This window comes from Felis catus, chromosome D3 (assembly GCF_018350175.1).
Source record: "Felis catus isolate Fca126 chromosome D3, F.catus_Fca126_mat1.0, whole genome shotgun sequence".
Lineage (NCBI taxonomy): Eukaryota > Metazoa > Chordata > Mammalia > Carnivora > Felidae > Felis > Felis catus.
The window spans coordinates 56,925,684-56,942,261 of NC_058379.1; the positions used below are offsets into that span (position 1 = coordinate 56,925,684).

Below are 16,578 nucleotides of genomic sequence, written 5' to 3' on the forward strand. Positions count from 1 at the left end.
TGACACTCTTGGTAGGTTTGTGGAACAATTGAAACTAACATACTGCTGATGAGAGTGTAAGTTATTACATCCTCTTTGGAAAACCATTTTATGGTATCTGCTAAAGCTGAGCCTATATATACTTTATTGCCCCAAAATACAAAAATGCATACATGTAGTCACCAAAAGACATATACATGAGTGATTTTCACAGTTTTATTTATTTCTAATTTTTTAAATGTTTGTTTCTTTTGAGAGAGAGAGAGACAGACAGACAGACAGACAGACAGACAGACAAAACACAAGCAGGGGAGGCGCAGAGAGAGGGACACAAAGATTTCGAAACAGGCTCCAAACTCTGAGCTGTCAGCACAGAGCCCAACATGAACCACGAGATCGTGACCTGAGCTGAAGTCACATACTTAACCAACTGAGCCACCCAGACACCCCAGCATTGTTTATAATAGCCCAGACTGGAAAGTACCTCAATGTCCATCAGTGTTAGAATGAATATATATATATGTATGTATATATGTATGTATACATATATATATATATATTCATTCTATATATATATAGATATATAGATATCTATATATATATCTATATATCTATATATATCTATATATAGAATATATAGATATATATAGAATATATTCATATATATTCATTCTAATATATGTATAATAATATATATATTTATTATTTATATATATAATATATAATTATATATATATAATTTCTATGTCCTTTAAAAGAATACTGTGCAGCAATAAAACTGTTACCCATAACAATATGGATGATACACAAACAATGTCGAGGGAAAGGATTAAGGCACAAAAGAATATGCTGTGTATCAGTACTTCTTAAAGTGTGATGCTGGGACTTTTGGAGGTCCTTCAGATTCTTTCAGGGAGCCCGCAAGGTCAAAAAGTTTCCATAATAATACCAAGACAATTATTGACCCTTTTTGTCTTACTCAGCTGGTGCACAGTGGAGTTTGAGAGGTTATATGGATCAGGGTCAAGCTGGGAAACTGAAATCATGCAATAATTTGAACAGAGAAAGTTTAATATAATTGTTAACTATAGTGGGATTGACTGCAGGGAGGCAAAGACAATTGTAAAGTATATCATGGGTTGAGAGTACCAAGGAATGTAAAATCTCGGAAGGGAGCCCCCTCCCTAATGCTGGGGTTCAGACTTCATTGGAGAATGTGTAATAACTGGTTACTGGATAGAGGGAAATCTTACCTGTTACTCCTGGTGAGACCTGGCACATGGTACCCTCCAGAGTGGGGGCTGGTAGGCAGGCCTAATAAGCAGGAAATACACTTTGAAGTGCATTGAGGCAGGAAACCAGAGCCAGAACTGGCAAACAGGAACCTCCCCCCTTTAGGGGTGCAGGAAGCCAAAACTGAGAAGCGAGCTGCTAAGGTGGCTGGGAGACTCGCTGAGAATCTGCCTGAGGGGGTAGGTGCTGTTGAAACTCAGTGGAGACAGCGCATCTGGGCGTCCACCACACATTCCACTGGCAGCCACAAGGTGGGAAGGAGAAGAAAAATGAAAGCGCACGGGAACCAGGAAGGGAAGTCCTTACTTCCTGCAGTGTCCCTCCAACACCCTCTGTTTGTATGTGTGCCATGCACAGCTTCTGTATGCCTCTTGCCAGCTGCAAAGGAGAAATGCTTATAGGAGCCAGCTACATTGCCACAGAGTAGGCAGTGGAGGGTATATTGAGAGCGAAGAGACCATAAATCCATAATGGGCACACTCTGTGATAGTAATGAGTCATCTCTCTGATAGCTAGTGTAATACGTGTTTGTGGATGCTTATGTTTTAAAATTTTCTGTTTTAGTTTACACTGTAAGTGTCAATAGCTACAACCTATATAAAAGCACTTTGGGCTCATCAGTTTTTAAACACATAAAGGGATTATGAAAAAAAGCTTGAGAACTACTGCTCTATATTATTCTTTTCAAATAAAGTTCAAAAAACAAACAAACAAACAAAAACAAAAAAACAGAACTCCTCTGTAATGCTGAAGGTCCAGCAGAGTGGTGACCTTGCGAAGGGGACAAAGGAAACCTGTGGGATGTTGGTCACAGTCGGCTTCATCTGGGTGCCAGATGAAGTAAATAAGTAAATAAACAGTCGTTCATCTGGGTGCTGGCTACTTGATGCATTTGCTTGGTGGAAATTCAGCCGCATACTTGTGGTCTGTCTGCTTTTGTGTATGTATGTTATATTTCAGTAAAAAATTAAACCTCTTTTCCCTCTCTCCCCATCCCCACACCCTGTTGTTAAACCTGCTTGTAACTATTTAAGTAGCACAACCCTACACTGGCTAATTTTCATTCCTAAGGATGAAAGATTCTGTTGGGACAGCGTGGAAGAAAGCTGCTTGTGGCCTTCCTGCCCATCCTCAGCTCTGTGTGTCCTGCCCCCAGAAGGATCCCCCACTCTCACCTCCACGGGGAGAGGTCGTCCCTCCATGGGAACAGTTTAACTAGAAGGCTGAAAGGACCTTTGGTTTTCTTCGAGAGCCTTATGTCTAGTTTGGGGTGGGGGTTACGTGTTCTGATATCAGTTATGTTGACTTTTTCATATTTTCTCTATATTTTCTATGTTGCTTTGAGAGAACATTTATGAATTTGCTGTGTTCTCTGAATTATTAACTGTTTGATTTAGGAAATTATTTTCCCTTTGGTCCAGATCCTAATATTTGTTTGGCTTTCTGATTCTTACATCCTCTTGTGAATGATTTCCATTTTAGTCTCTATTTCTAGTGTTCTTTGAAGTCTTCCTTTCCATACACTTCCAGAATTGAATTCTTTACTGTATCTTCCAAGAAATCTGGCTTCTTACTTTTCTTCTGCAGAATTTGCTTTCTCGGGATTTTCTCTTCTTCCTGTCTGCTTGCTAGCCATGCATACTGTTTATACACTGTGCATTTTGCCTAATTATCTTCTGGGTCTTGATTTTGCTCTTTTGTTGTTTTGTAAGCCAACAACTTTGTAGTCATCTTGGCTGTTTTCTGTGTCCCAATTCTACAATAATGAGTAAAGATTAATTTGAGAAAAGAGATCATATATGACTTAATATGATTCAGTTAAATAATATTAGAAACACTTTTTCTGAGCCCCCTTTACTCATATACAGGCCATTCCTGATTTCAGAGTCCTGTGCCGGTAGTCTGTGAGTCAGGTGTTCAGGATGAACACCATGAGAACATGAGTGTCTTGACTTGCTCACCTGTGATGTATCTGAAGCATAGTACCGAGTATGTATATAATCTAGCCACCATTTATAATATAACAGAGTTTTGATGGGAAGCTGTTGGCAAAAGTGTTATTTGGAATGCTAAGGGCACAATATCCTTCCCATGGCCTGTACACCTGGTTGTCTGGGCCTCACCAATGCTGCCTGGACTTGGAAGGAGCTGTAGACAGGGCGGCAGGCTGTGTGGTGGCCTCCTGGTGGGGCTTGGAATGAACCTAAGGTGAGGGGTGTGGAATGTGGTGTGGAAATGAGGCTGTGGGCCAATGGACAGGAGTAAGGTTATAAGTAATAGGTGACGGAGACCACATTGTGAAGGGGGACTTGGAGAATGGTCAAGAGGATGGTAGGGGCTGAAGAGGGATTTAATGAAGGACAATGGATGCTATCTGTTTGTCCTTTTCTCCTTGGAGAGAGAGGGAGTAGTGTTGATGGGGCCCCCACAATGAATGCTCCTCCTCCTCCTCCTTTCAGTCCCTATCCCTTGTCATCTCTTTTCCCTTCCATTTTCCTTTTCTTCCAGCTGCCAGCCAGCCGCCCTAGTGTGGGACTTTGAGTAAGTAGGTCATCATGACTGCTTCAGAAGAGGGGTTTCGCTGGTATTTTTCTTACTTCTTTCCCCTTCTTTCCTTTCTCCACTCCCACTGGCAGGTGATAACAGATGAGATTGGAGAGACCACAAGGTTTGAGGAGCTTGTAAGAGAGCAGGAAATAAAGGTGGAAATAGAAGGCTGGAGTGATGGTTGCAGATTGCAAACCAAACCAAAAGAGTTACACGTGCATTTTTTAGGAGAGCTCATGTTCTAAGCTGCATCCCTTGGTGTCTGCTTGCTAACTGCTGTTATAGTCCTCTGTGGTTTAGTAGTTTCATCCAGCTAACAAGACTGGAGGGAGAGGGCGTGTTGCCTAAAAAAGTGCTGGAAACATATGACTAATATGTTGGTTTTGTGTGCATATATTTTGGGTGTGTTTGATCTTCTTGGTGATTGCATTTCTAGACCTGGTCTTTACTACACAAGATGCATATTGGTATTTTAGCATAGAGGAAGGGGGGGGTCACACGTTTTGGTTGAGCAGAGCATGGACTTTGGAGTCCTCAGTCAGGCCCTGCTACTTCCTCATTATGTCTGTCCTCATCTTCTCCTGTGTGAAATGTGTCCTCAGATACTTCTAAGAATTATTAGGAAGCTTCTCTGCCGATACAAAATAGTACTCAGTAAATATGAGTTCTCTTGTGGAAAGTGTTTTTTTGTTGTTGTTTAGATTATTAAACTGCATAGATTCCAGTGATTCCATTTTTTTTTCTTTGTCTTAGTTGGATTCTTGAGACACATTCAGTTTCAGATTGATGATGTCGCCTTAATACATTGTCCATTAAATTGAATCAACAGAAAACACTGACCAGGAAGAGGTGCCTAATTTTAAGTATACAGTTAACATCTTTAAGATAATTTACATCTAAAAATATAACTTTAAATAGGTACTTAAATAAACCAAAACTTAAATGAACAGTTCCCAAGAGTCCCACCACTAGAGCAAACTGTCTTTATTGTTCTGATACCCCTCCTACTCCAGGTGCATTGAGTATGCTATTTTAACAGTCACTTTTTATAAAGGCATTTGCTTTGTCTCTAGGTGTAAAACAAAGGTGTATCCAGATAATCTTCCTACAACAAGTGTGGTGATTGTTTTCCACAATGAGGCTTGGAGCACACTTCTGCGAACTGTCCATAGTGTCATTAATCGCTCACCAAGACACATGCTAGAAGAAATTGTTCTAGTAGATGATGCCAGTGAAAGAGGTAAATTTTAAATTTTAATGCCATAATATGCTACAGCTTTTATCATTAATGGTTAAGAAACGTCGCTATCATTTTTAACCTAACAATTTTATACAGACTTCTAATTTATCCTAAAAATGTTTGTGGCATTTGGACTCATTCACATATGCAAAAAATTACACCCTTGTGAAAGAAACTTAAGATATTACCTTAATTAGCATTTAATTTGTATTACAACTTAATCTTGTTTTAAAAAGAAATAATGCTATATCATATAAACATTTATGCAGAACTACTGAAAAAACCCACATAATGTTATTAGAATTTTCCCTTTGGGAAGTTGCGGCCGTGAGTCCATGGAGAGAGACTTGACCTCCTTAGAGCCAGTATGGAGAAATTGAGTTCCATGTGTCATAGGGAAGCACCCCTGGCAAGGAAAATGGAGTCTTGGCTGGGCAAGCCTTAGTTCTCCAGATTCTTCTTAGATTTCCCCATTTTCTCCATTCCTAAGTTCAAGAATGATCTATAGCTGGTTATATAAAAGGCTGAGGAAGGAATTTATGAGAAAGTGATATGTAATATGACTCTGATCTCATAATAAATCTATACAGTGACTCTTGCCCAAATACTCTTCTAGGGATCTCAGAGTTTTTCACAAGCTTAGAATCTCTCAAACTGTCTCATGAAGTCCTTGTTTGGGAAAGGTGTATTAATTTAAAGTACCTTGAGCCAACATCGTTTATTTTGAATTCTTCATGGAGATTTCACACCACAAGGTAGCATAGAGAAGGCTCTGCTAAGTCCCATCTGTAGAGAAACCTGTTAAACTCAGACATACCTGGCATTTCCCAGGCTTCCCCCCCCCCCCCCACAGCACTATTGAGGATCATTGGTGTCCTGTATTCGTTCCCCTAATATTCCAAAAATTTGGAAGGAACTACATAAAATGTCTCTTCCTTGACCAGCCATAGACTTCCTGACCATTATTTCAGCCTCTTTTGCTGCTTCCATCTTTCTTGCCTAATATCACTGCATCTACTAAGATGGTTTATCTAAGTATTTTACATTCTCCTTCCATGACTGTTCTAAATATGTAAATTTAATCACAATCACTTCATGTCTTAATTATGGGGAGTAATTTGCACATTAATAGCAATTTAAATCTCACCACTTTGCCAGATTATAGAAGTACAAATGAAGAATAATATATGGTCCTACCTTCTTGAGTACCTTGTAGCTTGCCTCCTTGATGTAATTAAGGAGACAGTTTATAAACACACAAAGCATTTGAATAATAGCGTAATATGTAATGTAATTAATGTCAACATGTGAGCTGTTGGAAATTAAGAATACCACACTTAAATAGTTACTGTTGACAATAGAAGTGTAAATCCTCATGTGGATAATTGTTTGCCAGGAGTTAATTAATCCTTTAAGAAAATAAGCTTAAGTTCATTTCAGCAGCAGTATATATATGAACATCGATTCTGCAAGTGACTTACGTTTGTTTTACTTACATGTTGATATTTGCTAAATTAAATACTCAAGGAGAGATCTTTTTCCTCAGATGAAATGAGTTATTTTTCCATTTCCTCCTTTGTATTCTCTAATATTCTGTTGAGTGCCTGAGAGGGCTGTGTGAATAGTACGTTTTTGTAGGAAGTGGTTTAATCAAAGACACATGTGCCCACAGATCTAAAGTGACAAAGTCACATATACCAACTATATTTTCCATTCCTCATGTAGGCCCTTCTTAGTCACCCAGCCTGTATAAACCTGTAAGAGAAAACATGGGCAGAGGTCTACCTCACTGCTCCACCCGGGGCTCTTAGTCACCATGCAGGGTCCCTGAGTACTGTCCCAGAGCCCTGGGTCATGGGCTGGTTCTCCCGTATCTTCCTGCCTGGAAAGCCTCAGGTGTGTAGCTCGCCATTTCTGATATTTCGGAACCACTAGGTATTGTGTTTTTGTGGTTATCGTTGTTTGTAGTCCTTCTATCCAGATTGAGAATTATCTAGGGTAATTTTCTTTGGTTCTCTTTTTTAGGTGGTAACTGTTAGGCCCAGGAACTAGAGCAAACTCTGTTTTTATGTAACTCTGTAAGTCTGCCTTTTCTATTCATGAGACACATCCAAGGACCCTCACTCCTCACCTGGACTATTGACACAGACTAGCTGGTCCCGTCTCCCCTCAGACGCCCTTGCCCTTCCCATCCGTTCTCCACGCTGTATGCATGGTGAGCTTTTAAACACATGGCTGTGATCCTGGCACTTCTGACTAAAACTGTTCCTCTGAGGCCTGTATGCCCTGGCCTCTGCCTGCATCTCTGCTCACTTCCCAAGCCACTCCCTGCCCACCCCATCCCCACAGCTTAGCTCAGATGTTTACTCAGAATCACGGTATATTTAGAGAGGCCTTCCTTGAACTCCGGAGACCAGGTTGTGTCCCTCCTAACATGTTTGGGAACACTGCACTCCTCCACGGCTGTCATCAGTTTTAACTATTTCTCCATGTGCTTAACGACCATCTCCCCTGCCAGACTGTACACTCCATCAGGGCTGTGTGCTCACCTCCCTGTTCTCAGTGCCCACAGCACTTATTACATAAACAGTCCAGAATTTAATGAGTGAATGAAAGAATAATCTACCAATTAATCCTCGCCCTTACTTCTTGTCTGTGCGGACTTCTAATTGGGTCGTGTAGCGTGCATGGTTTGCTTATGGCCTCAGGATACCCAATTGCGCAGTTAACCTGCTGAGTTGTCAGTAGCCCCATTTATTGCGTATGAAGCAGGTGCTATAATTATCCCTGTTTTACTGATGAGGCTTAGCATAAACCTAACGCTTGACCTCTTAACTGCTACGTACGTCATGTCTCATAACTTCACTGCTTACAGGGTCTGTCATGAAGGCAGAGTCAGGATGAGTCTTTAATTCACGTCAAAAGTTATGTAATTGTCATCTCAGAAGGTTATCTTAAGACCTAGAACTGATACCATGTTCCTAATCTGAGATGACTGTTGCTTTTCTCATTTTACACAAAAGGAAGCAGAGGTTCTTATTTAGTAGGGGTTAGGAGTCAGATTTACTAGACTCTAAATTCCTTGTTCTTTCTATTGCTCTGTAGAGTTCTGCCTAAGATTTCTTCGATGTTGCTGGAAGCAATGAAACTTCCCCGGAAACACTCTCTGGCAGCCTCATGCGCCCTGATGGAGAGATGCCTGGGGGGCCATTTATAGGCTAATAGCTATAAAGATATTCTAATAAACAAGATTCTCATTTATTTTTAGATGACATGGAGGCTTCGACCCATAATCACTTAACCCTCTGTGTCTTCATTTTTTGTAGAATTAGGCTTGAATAAGTAGTTTCTAATCCCCCACCCCGCCCTGGGTCCCTAATTCTATATCATCTGTTAGGAGGACACCTATTTCTTAGCCTTATTGCATGAAGGCCACAAAGATGCCAAGAAAATTTGTGGAATAGCAACTTTTTTGAGCTGCCAGACCAGAGAATCATGCATTTTTCATTTTATTTATAGACAGGACAGAGTATTTTAGCTTTCAGAGACGTGGGACTTGGGAATTAGATTGCTTTGATTCTTAAGAAGACTTTAAGCTGTCTGATATTTTTGGGTAAGCTTATCGGGAGACATCTTGTGTATGACACACCCAGCCTCAATTGGTTGAAGCCCTAGAATATATCCCACACCCTAACACATGGGAGTCCATCAAACTCTGGACATAAAGTAATTTAAATTTGTGTTAGCTCAGGTGATCGTACTGTCCTGAGTTGTTCTCTCTGTAGTTCCCTTCTGGGATTTCTTGTTGTGGATGAGAAAATGGGCTTTGAAGTCAGGCAGACCTGGGTTTGAATCTTGGCTCCAACCCTCAACAAGCTGTGTCACTTTGATTGGTTCATTTTATATTCTGAGCCTTAAATTTTTGTGTCTAAGTTATGGGTAATGACATTCTCATAGGGTTACTGTTTTAAGGATTAAATGGTATTAAATTGGTGCAAAGAGCCTGGCACTATGCTAAACAGACACAAAATGATAGCTGCTATTGCAGAATCTTCCTCTTCCCCGGGATTGGTACTGTCCTCACCTTGTTATTCAGAATGGAGTTCTATTTTTTTGACCCTAAGATTTGCTTCATAAAATCACAGTGGTGACTCAGTACGAGTTCTACTCCCAGTATTTTACAGATACTGTTTTTAGCCCAGATACTTTAGGAAATATATGAGCAGAAATGGAATCAGTATTCCATAGTGGGATAGATAGGCCTTTCTCTTTCATAATTTTCATGTCCCTGATTATTTCATTTTTGAGTCGTTCTAGCTCAGACAGGCGAGAACCATGTCATCCCTGTTTTTCTTTCCCTTTGTGTGGCATAGGAAGCCCTTTGGATGCCCGTGTTTACTCTTTTAAGAGCCCCTTAATGCATACACTCTGATCTCCGGGACCTACCCCTTACTAGAGTCCTGTGGGACAGAACTAGTCCTCGGAGTCCCAGGAGTTCTGTCTCAGGATTTTCCTTCCCTAAAAAGATTATCCTCATACCTATCCTGTCGTTGGAATGTTGGAAAGACATTTGACCAAACCACCATCAATAGCTTCTCTGGCATAAATTCCATGAACTAACCTGATCTGAAAAAATTATTTCTCTTTGCTTTGAGGAAGCTGAGACTTTTCTGCTTTTTAAAGTGTTATGTATTTTGGAGGCAGGACTTCCTTGGCTTAGGGGCACAACCTCTATTTGAACACTCCAGGATAGTTGCTGGTTTCATGTAGCCACTTCCTCATCCTTTCTGATTTCTCCTTTTCCTTCATTTGTGATTCCCCCTTAAGACCTTTGTTACTTAGACCTACTTGTCGGCTAAGGAATTCTGGTCTTGCAGTTATAGTACAGCATTTCTCTTCTGAGCTTGACCTCACTCCATGCTTCCCAATACAAGAACCATAGTCAGAGACTGTAGTAATCAATAAGACAGTTGGTTTCTGCCTTTGACGACATCCCACAATTGCCTGAATTCTAACAGCTGTGACGTATTCTGTTCCTTCTCTCTATTGAGGTCTGGATTTAATGCTCTTGAACTACTTTCTTTCTGTTCCTGAGACTTAAGCATGGTTGGAGAAAGCAGAATTGAGCCAAGAGAGGTATTAGGGAACCGTGGTGACCTGCCTGTCTTTGACTGAGCCTGCACCCAAAGGCTCTCTCCTAAGTCTTCATGCAGGAAGGTAGGGCAGCTCTAGGATGAGCTCTTAGGAAAGAAAAAGCCTCCCTGCTGTGAAATGGGTTTGTGAGTCAGGGGGCCTCCCTGAAATTGTTCGGGAAATACTGCACATCAGAATTGCTTTACATCTGGGTAGCACCGGGTTGGTCTTTTCATGTGATGTTTTGTTTTGTTAATTTTTCAGACTTTCTGAAAAGACCTCTAGAGAGTTATGTGAAAAAATTAAAAGTACCAGTTCATGTAATTCGAATGGAACAACGTTCTGGATTGATCAGAGCTAGATTAAAAGGAGCTGCTGTGTCTAAAGGCCAGGTGATCACCTTCTTAGATGCTCACTGTGAATGTACAGTGGGATGGCTGGAGCCTCTCTTAGCCAGGATCAAACATGACAGGTAATTTTCCAGAGTCTATAAACTTGTTTTCAGTGTGTTTGTCCTAAACAGTATGGTAAGCTGCAGAATTCTGTATATTTAAATAAATGTAAAAGTAATTTCCTCTAAAGTTTGCTTTAAAATACCCGTGAAGAACACTCTAAACTAAAAGTGAAGGCGACCGTGAAGAAATGTTTGCAGTCTTGTTGATGAGGCTGCATCAGGAAGCAGGTTGTTCAGATGTGCACCTCATGCTCTATTTATTAATTGGGAGCAGAACAGAAGGCTGTGAACTTAGGAGAGGTAGGATAAAACCCTTGATCGCCCCTGCTGCCTAAGGCTAAACTGGGGCAGGCAGGTCACCTCTCCTTCTCCACTTCCTTACTGAGACTACAGCACTCAGCCTGTAGCACAGCAGGAAGTAGGAGGGGGGTGGGGAGATCAGCATCGTAGCCCAAGGTGCTTAATTGTATATGGAAAAGCTCTATAATCTCTGAGGATGCAGGAAGAGCAGTGAGAGCAATGCACACATTTTTCAGAGTGACCTACTGCCGGTCCCTGGCACAGTTCTTGTATACCAGGAGGGAAGCTAACTTCAGTCTGCTAGACTCAGATTAGTTGAATTTCTTCTTGCCTTTGCAGTTTGAGCCTGGGCCAGCTCCACATAAAGGTTTGACTTTAGGAAGGGGAACTCAGTACAAGTTAAGTGAAGCACGGCACAAGCCACTGCATCTGCTCTGTTTGTTAGCAAATGCTGAGCCTACATCTCACCCTTTCAGAGATGAATAAATAGGGAAAAACCAGCGCTGGGACAGCGAGAAGGTACAGCAGCTTTAGGGAGGAGAACACTGCCCGAAGAAGGAAGAGAATATCTCTGTGAGTTGTTGTCTTTGAGGAGATGACTGACTTGGGAAATACTGGCTTGCGTAAAGAGCACACATAAGCAAGAGCCTGGCCCCAGGGAGAGAAAGCAGGGTGAGGAGCTGACAAACTAAAGAGGCGTTGACTGAAATGGCGGTCACAACTTCTAGTTGGGGCTGTGTGGTGGCTTAGGTGTCCTGAGTAACATTTCCATCTGAAAGAGTTTGAATGCTGGATGGGTTATAGAACGCATTTCTAAATGCATCGCTGAGCTGGCACTGAAGTCAGAAGTTTTGCAGATCTCAAAAGTGAGGCAAGAGAGTGGTCCAAACACTAAAGCCAGCTCTCACTTGGAGAATTCCTGCCAAACTCAGAAGACACAGAGCGTCTCTGCCTTTAGATAGACAAACGACAGGAAGATAGGAGACCGGGCCTAGGCCCTGCCTGAGGTGGGAAGATGAAGAGCAAACACCGGTGTAAAGCTAAGATCTTGTGCCCCCGTGTGAGTGAGAAAGAGAAACCCCACCGCACCCAAGAACACTTGCCTGTTTCAACCTTGGTGTGGGGTGGCGGTGGGGAAACAGAATTTGTAAACAGAGTATATAGAAAAGGAGAGAACTCTTTGTGAGAGTAGTAGAACTCTAACATGAAAGACAGTAGGGAAGTATGTGGAAAATTATCCAAATCCACTCATGAACACTAACCCAAAATTCTCAAAATACCAGAAAACTGAGTCTACTAGGAGTAAAAAAAATAACTATAGCATATATTTTTATTTTTATATGAAAAACATGTAAAAGAACATATCATGACTAATTGGTTTAGTTTAATATTACAAAATCAGTTCACATAATACACCGTCATTAACATTTCTAAAACTATGATTAAAACCCTATCATTAAAAATCTGTGATCTCTTCAGTAGATACAGAAAAACGTGTTCATTTATGATTAAAATGAACATCACTTATGATTAAAAGTACTTAGTGAACTATTACAGAGTGGAAATTTACTAATCTGAGAAAGGATGGCCTAAAAAAAAAAAAAAAAAAAAAAAAAAAGCCTTAGCTAACAAACATCAGATTAATGGAGAAAAGTTGAAAAATTTTTAAAAAATATACAGAACATCTTTATGATGCCCTGAATTAACTACTGTCACTCAGTATTAATAGAAGCCTTAGGTTTTGCAATAATATAAGAAGGGTGTACATTGGAAACGGAAAAAAAAAAACAAGTGCTGTCAATTGCAGATGATGTGTTCTTAATGGAAAACAAAATCTTACACAAAAAAGAGATGATAACAGTTTAGCAGTGTTGTCAAATATAAGATCTCCATAGAAGAGCCTTCTCCACACCAGCAAGGAATAGTTAGAAAATAAATTGTAAAAAGAAAAAAAGAAAAGATCCTTTCTATAATAGCAGAGGAAATAATAAGCTATAATCAGGAATATGTTTAACAAAATATGCCTAAAATAGAACATTTAAAATTTACTGGAAAATAAGTGGAGAGAAGGATAATAGTCATGGATAGAAAGGTAAAAATATCAGTTCTCCCCACACTGATCTAGAAATTCAGTGCACTTCCAGTTGTAATCTCAACAGAATTTTCTTGGAGGAACCAGCTGATTCTAACATTTATGTAGAAATGCATACTTTAAAAAAATAGGTGAGATATTCTTGAAGAAGATGAAGTATCAACAGGGCTGGCTCTACCAGATATCAAGACTTATTTTGAGGCTATATTAATTGTGGCAGTGACATATTTGTTTTAAATTTTTTAAATGTTTATTTATTGTTGAGAGAGAGAGAGAGAAAGAGTGCGAGCAGGGGAGGGGTGGAGAGAGAGGGAGACACAGAATCTGAAACAGGCTTCAGGCTCTGAGCTGTCAGCACAGAGCCTGATGGTGGGGCTCAAACTCACGAAGCAAGATCATGACCTGAGCTGAAGTCGGACACCCACCCGAGCCACCCAGGTGCCCCTGGCAGTGACACTGATGCAGAAGTTCACAAATAAATTCGTGAAACAGTAATGTCTAGAAACCACCCCATGTTTACACAACAACTTGACTTATGACAGAGGAGGCGTTGGTAAGTACAGCAGAAGGAAAAAAGACCATCAGATAGTGTTGGAATAACTGGTTATCCATGAAAAGACCATCAGATAGTGTTGGAATAACTGGTTATCCATGAGGAAAATAAATGAAGTTGGATACTTACTGTTTATCATACCAAAATCAATTCCATGAGGATTAAAGACTTAAATATAAAAAGTAAAAATATAATTCTCTTTGAAGACAGCATAGGAGAATACCTTTATAATTTTGGACTGGGAATGATTTCTTAAATAAGACAGGAAAGATGGGGATGCTGAGGATGTTACATACTCTAGAATGTGGCTGCCAAAGGCTGTGAGCAGTGCACCCTTTCCTAGGAAAGAGCTGTGGTCATGTGGAAGTTTTTTCAGATTCATAAAAACTCACAAAACCAATAGAAAAAAATTTAAATATCTGTGATCAGACAGTTTGTATGAAGAAATACAAAACTGGAAGTTTACTCCTAAAGCAAAAGCAAAATACTGGTTATATGAACATGTTCACTTAGTAACTGAATAACAAAAAAACTGTAAGGAACACACATATCCAAGAATTTTCATTTTAAGAGTAATCATTTTAAAATGATTATGTAGTCATTAAAAGTGTTATTTTTGAAAACTGGAAATATTTGGAATTTTGTTTTTTTAAGTTTATTTGTTTTGAGAGAGAGAAGGGAGCAGTGGAGGAGCGGGGGGGGGGGGGGGGAGAGGTAAAGAGAGAATCCCAAGTAGGCTCTTCACTGTCAGCACAGAGCCTGATGAGGGGCTCAATCCTACAAACTGTGAGATCATGACCTGAGCTGAGATCAAGAGTCAGATGCTTAACTGACTGAGCCACCCTTGTGCCCCTGGATTGTTTTTATATGTGGCAGTTATGTAAAAGTATGAATTAAAAAGGAATGAAAGGTTATCAATGGCTACAAGTGAGTGTGATAAATGATTATGCTAACTTAGTAAGATATAGCAGGAAATTTTTTTATCATTGCTTTTAACATTATAGAATGTATTTTTATTTTAAACACACTTAGCATATAATTATAGTTGTTATACTGAGCCTCAAAAAGGAAAGTTGTGAAGATTTTTTTGTTTGCTTTTATGATTTTAGGAAAACAGTGGTATGTCCTATCATTGATGTGATCAGCGATGATACTTTTGAGTACATGGCAGGCTCTGATATGACCTATGGTGGCTTCAACTGGAAGCTCAATTTTCGATGGTATCCTGTTCCCCAAAGAGAAATGGACAGAAGGAAAGGTGATCGGACTCTTCCTGTCAGGTAATTGATTTGTCAAACATTTTCCCTAAAGTGTTATCAATGGGGGATAGCGAAGCTTTGGGAATCCTATCAAAAGGATTTTAAGTGTATTTTGAGAAACATGAGGCACATACTTCATATAATGTATACCATACATACACGAGGTATATACCATATATGTAGTTAAGAGCCATCTTTCACGTGTATTAGTATTTTAAAGAGGGCTTTTTACTCTGATCATTTAACAAATTTGGAATTTTTCTTTATATAAGCCTACATATATAGATTTTTTCATTTATATAAATCTATATAAATAGTGCACCTGAAAAGTGATGGTAACATGCATATGTTTTTTCATTCCCGTATGAACAACATTTTGTAAATCTGTCAGATTTATGCTTAGATTCAATTGTTAAGGATAATAATGTTTAGCTTTAAATTAAACTGTCCCTTAATTAATTGTAAGTGTTGGTATGTGAAAATATTACCTAAAAGTGGGTCGTTGCACCAAAAAATAAGATTGTAAATTCCAACTTGTACCATTCAGATGATAGTTACTGACTTGATAAGGTTAGAAAAGCTTGTTTCAGATATAAAAATAACTAGACTTGACAGAAGTATAAAAAAGGATTTCCATGGACACATTCTGATTTTTCGTTTGTTTTATATTTGGTCATCTGTAGATTTTTTTTTCAGAAAGGGATAAGAATCTTTATGCTGTTCAGAACCTTGAAATTGAGACCTTGAGCTCTGGGAGCCATCCTGGGATTTGTCCAGCAGCACCAGCCTGCTGCTTCTGTAGTGGTTGAGAGCCCCTTCAGAACCAACCACGCCTTAGCTTTCTCCCTTCCCGGACTTCTCAGGCCTGCTTTCCCTTGAACTCAAGTCCTGTTTTGGCCAAGCTGAGGAGAATTTCATTAATTCTGTGCTTTGTCTCCTGCCCTGCCAGAGTCTTTTTCTAGCAAAGGTACTTTTCCACTCTTTTGCTGACAGTTCAAGAAATCACCATCTAAATCAGGGGTTCTGAAACATTTTGTAGACAGTAGGCTTCTTTGAAAAGTCTGATAAAAGCTGTGAGTCTTCTCTAATAGGGGGAAAATACACATGTGCAAACAGAAGATTGAGCATACAATTCCAGGAAATGCAGAGATAGCTCAAAACCCAGGGCAAGAAACCTGGGTACTAAATGGTAACTCTGTGGGTGTTGGCCTGTTTCCTCTGCCTCCTAAGATAGTAGGCTTTTCTCATTCTTTTTCTCTTCTAAAATCAAAGTATATTCTAACTTTTATGTGGAAACGACTGTTTCTACTGGAAAGGCAAATGCTGTCACTCTTTACAGCCTAGAATCCATAGATTTCAGGACATGGAATCACAGGCGACAATTCATCATGAAATATGATGGCCATAGTTTCCTTTTTCTCTGGAACTTAATTATTTTCTTCTAGTTGAAGTCCATTTTTCTTCATACACATCTTTCATGGAAATCAAATGGTTGATGGGTATTTGTTTATTTAAATCCTCCTTCTTTATCATTTCTTTGCTTAACTCCAGTCGTTTCCACCCACTCTGCATACCTGGGTCACGTGCTGATGAATTGGGCTCCTCTTCTGCACAGAGTGTGCCATACTTGATCAGGATGACAGTCCCCTTAGGAGTGTATGGATTTCGTTGTGTACTTCATTCCTTTCCTTAAAGGTTTCTGTTAGGTGTAGGAAAAGAGTCTCATTG

General features: G+C 39.8%; 1 protein-coding gene across 2 annotated transcripts in view; it reads left to right on the forward strand.

The window, feature by feature from the left end:
- Positions 1-16,578, forward strand: part of GALNT1 (polypeptide N-acetylgalactosaminyltransferase 1) — an 80,245-nt gene that overhangs the window by 48,967 nt on the left and 14,700 nt on the right. Inside the window, exons 4-6 of one of the 2 annotated variants that reach the window (XM_003995137.6) lie at positions 4,893-5,059; positions 10,457-10,664; positions 14,701-14,871. In XM_003995137.6, the coding sequence (XP_003995186.1) occupies positions 4,893-5,059; positions 10,457-10,664; positions 14,701-14,871 (546 nt within the window). The remainder of the gene's footprint in view (positions 1-4,892; positions 5,060-10,456; positions 10,665-14,700; positions 14,872-16,578) is intronic. The other variant, XM_045042083.1, reaches the window with a different exon arrangement.